This window comes from Geospiza fortis, unplaced genomic scaffold, assembly GCF_000277835.1.
Source record: "Geospiza fortis unplaced genomic scaffold, GeoFor_1.0 scaffold166, whole genome shotgun sequence".
NCBI classification, from domain to species: domain Eukaryota; kingdom Metazoa; phylum Chordata; class Aves; order Passeriformes; family Thraupidae; genus Geospiza; species Geospiza fortis.
Genome location: NW_005054310.1, coordinates 6,027,377 through 6,033,722, shown reverse-complemented (window position 1 = coordinate 6,033,722; position 6,346 = coordinate 6,027,377). Strand labels below are relative to the sequence as shown.

General features: G+C 40.2%; 1 protein-coding gene across 1 annotated transcript; it reads left to right on the top strand.

The window, feature by feature from the left end:
- Positions 1–7: 7 nt before the first annotated feature.
- SLC35E3 (solute carrier family 35 member E3) lies at positions 8–6,113 on the top strand. The gene is made up of 5 exons (XM_031055554.1): positions 8–316; positions 405–515; positions 2,069–2,227; positions 3,150–3,232; positions 3,637–6,113. The coding sequence occupies exons 1-5, from the start codon at positions 239–241 to the stop codon at positions 3,821–3,823; spliced, it is 618 nt and encodes a 205-aa protein (XP_030911414.1). The 5' UTR covers positions 8–238; the 3' UTR covers positions 3,824–6,113.
- Positions 6,114–6,346: the final 233 nt, after the last annotated feature.

Here is a 6,346-nt window from a genome sequence, read left to right as displayed (position 1 = left end):
CTTCCTGAACAAATGGCTGTACGTGCGGCTGGGCTTCCCCAACCTCAGCCTCACCCTGGTGCACTTCGCCATCACCTGGCTCGGCCTCTACCTGTGCCAGGCGCTCGGCGCCTTCTCCCCCAAGAGCCTCCAGCCCGCGCAGGTGCTGCCGCTGGCCCTCAGCTTCTGCGGCTTCGTCGTCTTCACCAACCTCTCCCTGCAGAGCAACACCATCGGTACCTACCAGCTGGCCAAGGCCATGACCACGCCGGTCATCGTGGTCATCCAGAGCGTGGCTTACGGCAAGACTTTCCCTCTGCGGATCAAGCTGACCCTGGTGAGGAGGCGGCGGGGCCCAGGGGAGCGGGGAGGGGCAACGCTGAGGGCGACGACCCCGCCTAAAACCGCCGTGTCCCACTCCACAGGTCCCCATCACGCTGGGTGTTTTCCTCAACTCCTACTACGACGTGAAGTTCAGCGTTCTGGGGATGGCGTTCGCCACCCTGGGCGTGCTGGTGACCTCGCTGTACCAAGTGGTGGGTAACGGCGGGCGCGGGAGCCTGCGGTGGTTGGGCTCCCTTGGGGATGCTGCCCCTTGCTTCGGTCGCCTTTAAGTAGCACCCAGCCCCCCAGGAAACCTTCTGTGCTCCGTTATTTCTTTTTTATAACCCCCACCAAATTATGATAATCCACCATAACTCCTGGTAAATTAGGAGACAAACTCCTGATCGTCCTTGCTGCTAAAAATTGGGGTGTCATCTTTAACGTGAGCGTTATTTTCAAGGGGTGAAGATTGCTTTAGCAGTAAAACTCCTTTTTTTCTAGAGGGAACAGATGTTCTGCTTGCTGAAGCAAGTGCCTTGCGATTGAGCTTTTTCCCTAGGAAGAATGTTTTCCAGTCCTTCAATCCCATGGTTTATCCTTGAGCTATTTACATTTTATCAGTATCCTTCTTCAGTCTCAACTGTATACATTCTAAGGTGTTTTTGTAGAGGATGGAGTAATACATAAACGCACAATACAACCTTCCTGGATGATTATGATTTTAAAAATCGATGTGTCCAAGGACTGCCTCAGCCCTTTCTGCTCTAACATTGTACTAATAGCTCACCCGATTTGTTATTGACCATGACTATAAGAGCCTCCTAGATTAGAAACTCCTGTCATGTCAATGTGATAGATTTAAACGTGAATTTCTTTTAGGAGGTGTATTGTGCCAAAAAAAAAGAATGAAAAAGTGAGGCTCTTTGACCCGTAGTGTGTAAGATGATAAATAATAGTCCCTTGACCTGTTTTGGGGCAGGAGGAGGAAAGAGATGCTGCATAATGACATTAACTGATGATTTGTTTACTGGAGGAATAATGGTACTTGCATAAAATTATCTAAATTAAAAACTGTGAGCAAGTTCATATGCCAGGATCCATGTTACCAGTTAATGTGATTTAAGTAAGTATTAAATGTCAGTTTTCAGCACAAGAGAAAGATGTGTCCTTTTGGCTGTAACATCTGTCTTCATAGCCATAGATAAGTAATATTTCTGAAAGCATGCAACCTTAAAAATTGAAGTTCGAGTCAATTATAATCAACATTGAAATTAAATCCATTAAATCTGGAATAAACTGACAAAAGACAAATGTGTACTGGTTTTGTTAGCTTGTATATACAGGAAAATTAGAAGAAAGGAGCAGAATCCAGTACCTGCTTAGGAAAGGATACTCAGCTCGAACACAGGCAGGATCTGGAATTTATAAAATAAAGGGGAAAATAAAGGGGAGCTGCTGTTTTCTTTCCAGCTCCACAACCTATTTGTTCTTCCCCAAGTATGATAATTTACCCCCAGGCATGGCAAGAGGAAAGTTGAGGCAGTCTTTTCACTGCCCCTGCATACAATTTTCTCGTGCCTTTTTCACTGGAAGAGACAAACACATGGGGCCTCCACTGAGGCAAAGGTGAGGCTCAACAGCCTGTTTAAGTAGTATTATCCATGTGAGACTCCCTCTGTGTTCGCGGCCAATTTGCTTTTGCTCAGGTTTTTCAGTTTATGGGTGTTTTTTTCTCGTGTTTAACAGCTTTCTCTTTTGGTTTTAGTGGGTAGGTGCTAAGCAGCATGAGTTGCAGGTAAACTCTATGCAGCTGCTGTACTATCAGGCACCGATGTCCTCAGCTATGTTGTTGTTCATCATACCCTTCTTTGAGCCAGTCTTTGGAGAGGGGGGAATATTTGGGCCCTGGACACTTTCTGCTGTGGTAAGGCTTTTGTTGACTTTATTTAAGTAATTATCACTGATGTAGTTAAATTTGATGGTAAAATCTGTTTCTTCGTGGAACAGATTTTTGTACAGCTGTTGTCTATGGTGAGATGAGAGGGACATGGGCAGGACAAAAAGCCCCTTGCTGAGTCTGCCCTGCTTCCTTTGAGAGGAGCGAGTCTGTCAATTGATTTATCTCCTTATTCTTGTTTCTATTTAGAGGGCATCTGAACAACAGGAAAATCTATCAAAATCCAGAAACTTCCCCTAGTGTATGAAGTGCTCTATTTCTAGCTCTGACTGTCCACTCAGAGAAGGACACTCTCAACTTTTCTTCTGTGGAAGGATGCCAGCATTGATTGCTCTCTAGAATTAGTGGTTTATTTTCACCAAGGAGACTATAGTTTCTCTCAATATCCTTCTGTCCAAAAAAGAACCAGTGGCATATTCTTACTACTGTTGATTGTGCCCCTCAGTGATGGGTCATTTCTTGTAGCATTGTATTTTATGAATGCAATAGCAAGTATTCACAGTAACAAAATCAGATATTTTGCTAAAGTAGTTTTTGTTGTGACCATAAATTAGACTTTATCTCAAAGTTAAAGTATACAATCTCTATGTGCATGAGTATCCGGATTTTCCAAATCACTCTTAAATGTTCACCAAGAGTAAAGAAGAAAATGCCTGTGGCTCTGTCAGTGTATATTTATGGATGTCATACATATACATGTCACTGAGCTGCTTATACACCTCACCAGTGTCTGTACTGGTTTGAAACTGTTTCTATTTTTGTTTTCCATATGTTTTTCTTGCCTGATATTTTTCATTTGAAAGTAAATGAAACTAAATAAATAACCTGGAATGTATCTACAAACTGCCAAAAGCAAGTCAGATTACTGACTGTGTCCATTAATCCACAGATAATGGTACTGCTGTCTGGAATAATAGCCTTTATGGTAAACTTGTCCATTTACTGGATCATTGGAAATACGTCACCTGTCACGTATCCTTTGTAACACTGGTGGTTTCTCTTGTTTCCAGATTAATTATGTTGGAATTCATTTGGGCTGATTAATGTGGGAAAATTGTTCAATAACCTTCCTGGTTTGGGATTTGTATAGGTAATGGCTGTTTATTTGCTGACCTTCATACCTGCAAGGAATATTAACTCACGCTTTGGCTGCCTTGAGGAAGTGTTGGCATGTCCATCAGACTGCAGTGAAAAGGGCTGAAAGGCTTTAGGTGGGGGTAAATACAGCCACAGAGATCTGTATGAGAAAACTGTATTGAGTTGAGTCAACACAGTGTACCATTGCATGCTTTGGGTGGAACTAATGAAGATTCCCAGTGTTTCTTTTCACAAAAAATAATATTGCTCTTGGCTATTATCCTTAACAGATGTTCTAGGTATAACATGTTTGGACATTTCAAGTTCTGCATCACCCTCCTGGGAGGATGCCTCTTATTTAAGGATCCATTGTCTGTTAACCAAGGCCTTGGGATTCTGTGCACACTGTTTGGCATTTTAGCCTACACCCACTTCAAGCTTAGTGAGCAGGAAAGCAATAAGAGTAAATTGGCCCAGCGTCCATAGAGCAAGAGTTTCTGAAGACTGTTGTGAAGGAAAACAAGGATTTAAATATGCATTGATTTTAGAATGCACAAAATTGCCTCATCCATTTAGATCTATGGTTTTAGTTTAAGTGCCGGGATTGTTATTCTGTAACTAAACCAAACAAACTGAAGGATGTAAAATTCTGGGGTTTTGCCATCTCAGTCTGTCCTATCGTTTTCATTAAATTAAAACACTAACTTGAAAGAGAAAAAGGCACACTTCAAATTGCTGTGGAAATTGTATTGAAGTAATTATATTTTTTGCATACCAAATGAGATCATGATGGCTACAGTTATAGTACCGAGAAAGAAAAAGAATCCTTTCTCTGTGATCAAGCCAGTATTGCCGTTGTGAAGAAATTTGGAGACACTTTTATGCAGATGTTCTGGTGTGTAGTGATGCTTCCTCATTTTTGTCCGATGAACAATGAAGAGGGAAACATACTTTGTCCAGTCATTTAAAAAAAAAGGCTGCAGACTCATTCCTATTTCTTGTATATGCTTTCTTATGTATGGCTTCAACACAGGGATAAATTTTTAGATGATGAAAGTAGATAAAATTACAGATGAAGAGAAAAGCAGAAAACTTGAAGCCACAGGCCAAGGTGTGGGAAAGTAGGAAATTGGATCTAAACAGTTCATCTTAATTTTTTCTTTTAATTTGTCAGGACATTCATGAAGTAATTGACATTTTGAGAATGTTGTTACTGCTTAATCATTTTCTCTGTGCCAAAACCAAGACTTTACACAAGATCATGTAAATACTACCTGTGAGCCTAATAAAATCTCTGGTTTTGTGGTAGTAACCAAATGTTTTGCAGCACTTGCACACAGACACCCGTGCTAAAAAATATTTTCGAGAAGGCTTTGGAAAGGTCACCGTCTTTAATGGGTGTGAAGGTTGCCCAGTTCTCTGTCTTGCCTTCAGCACCACCTCCCTTGCTCCCACGCCTTTCCCCAAGAGTTACCTTGAGTGGGATCTGCAGATTTGTCATCATTTGGGGGAGAGGCCCAGGGGCTGTCTGGACAGTGCTGAGTGTTAGGCAGCATTTCCTCAACAGACAGTCCTGGGAAATGTATCTGAATGACTGAAGAGTGCAAGGTGGGACCTGCTGCTCTAATTAAAAAATGCTTTGAAATTTTTTTTATGACATTATCAGGCACTTATTTTGACAACGCGGATGGAAGAAGTTCAGTGCTGTTCTAGTTAAAAAAAGGAAAGAAAAAATAACTGCTTTCCGTAAATCTGGTGAGAACATATGTTCACTAGATTTGCAGGGTTAGAATTTAATTGCAGTATCTTAATCCTTACATGTTGGGGTTTGTTTTGAATTCATCTCCCTCTGTCAGATTTAAAGAGGGCAGTTGTGTGGACAAAACCAAGTATTTAAGTTGTGCAGCCACTGACAGAAATAATATTTAGTTCCTCTAAGTTTTTTACAATAGAGGCAAGAAGTCTTTGTGTTGGAAACAATGCAACCTTTCTCAAGCTTGTTTATTTATTCTGTTACAGAGTTCTTGATTTAAGAAAAAGTTATTCCTCTGTGTAACCTAAGTTTATACGGTAATACTCTATATCATTTCAGAGCTACAAATACCTGAAAAATTTTACATCTTTACCAACTGTTTCTTGGACATTGTACTGGTCCAAGAATAATTTTTTTAATACAGTTTTGTAGATCTGTCTAATTAGTTAAAAAATACAGCCTGGACTACTGAAAGATGTGTTCAGATGGTCAAGCTCTGGATGCATATCCTTCAGTATGTACACTGAGAAAGCCATTTCCATTAATTTGTGCTGTGCACAAGTTCTTTTGAGATGTAGATAGACTGCAAAGAAACAGCTAGGAATCACATGCCTGTATGACAAAAATATTTGAGATGAGATGGATGTAAATATATATATATGAAGTAGTAGAATGAACTAAACAACCATGCCTGGAAATACAAAGGACTCTGTAAGGAGAGGAGCATATCTGCAAGAGAAAGTTAAAAGCATCATTAAAAAAGTACATTATAAATATAATCTGGTGCTGAAAGGTGTGTGTGTGTGTATGAGTCACTTAAGTGATGTGATATTTTTTTCATGCATTCAAGAACTCTCTTTTGAGATTTACTTCTTGTATCTAATAAATAAAGTATCTTGAACTTTGTCATTTGTTTCAAAATATTAAATCCGGGATGCTTGTGTAATTGTGGGATAAATAGATCTTTGTATGTATTGTTTCTTTGGATACCATGTGTAGGGTGGGAATAAATTTTTAATCATTTGTCTGATTCCTGTTTATTGCAGAAGAGAGGAGTTGTTCTTGTCTTTTTTCATCTTCTGTTTGAATTACATAACTTTGGGGGTCTAGGTGTGTATAAGACAAAATGGTACCACATGGATTTCTGTCCATATGAATACAGCAGGGAGTCTGAACTTTTTGGATTCATGGTGCAAATGAGGGAAACCAAGTCCTGAGGTAAAACTGGAGTCTTACAAAAATTACTGATACTTGTT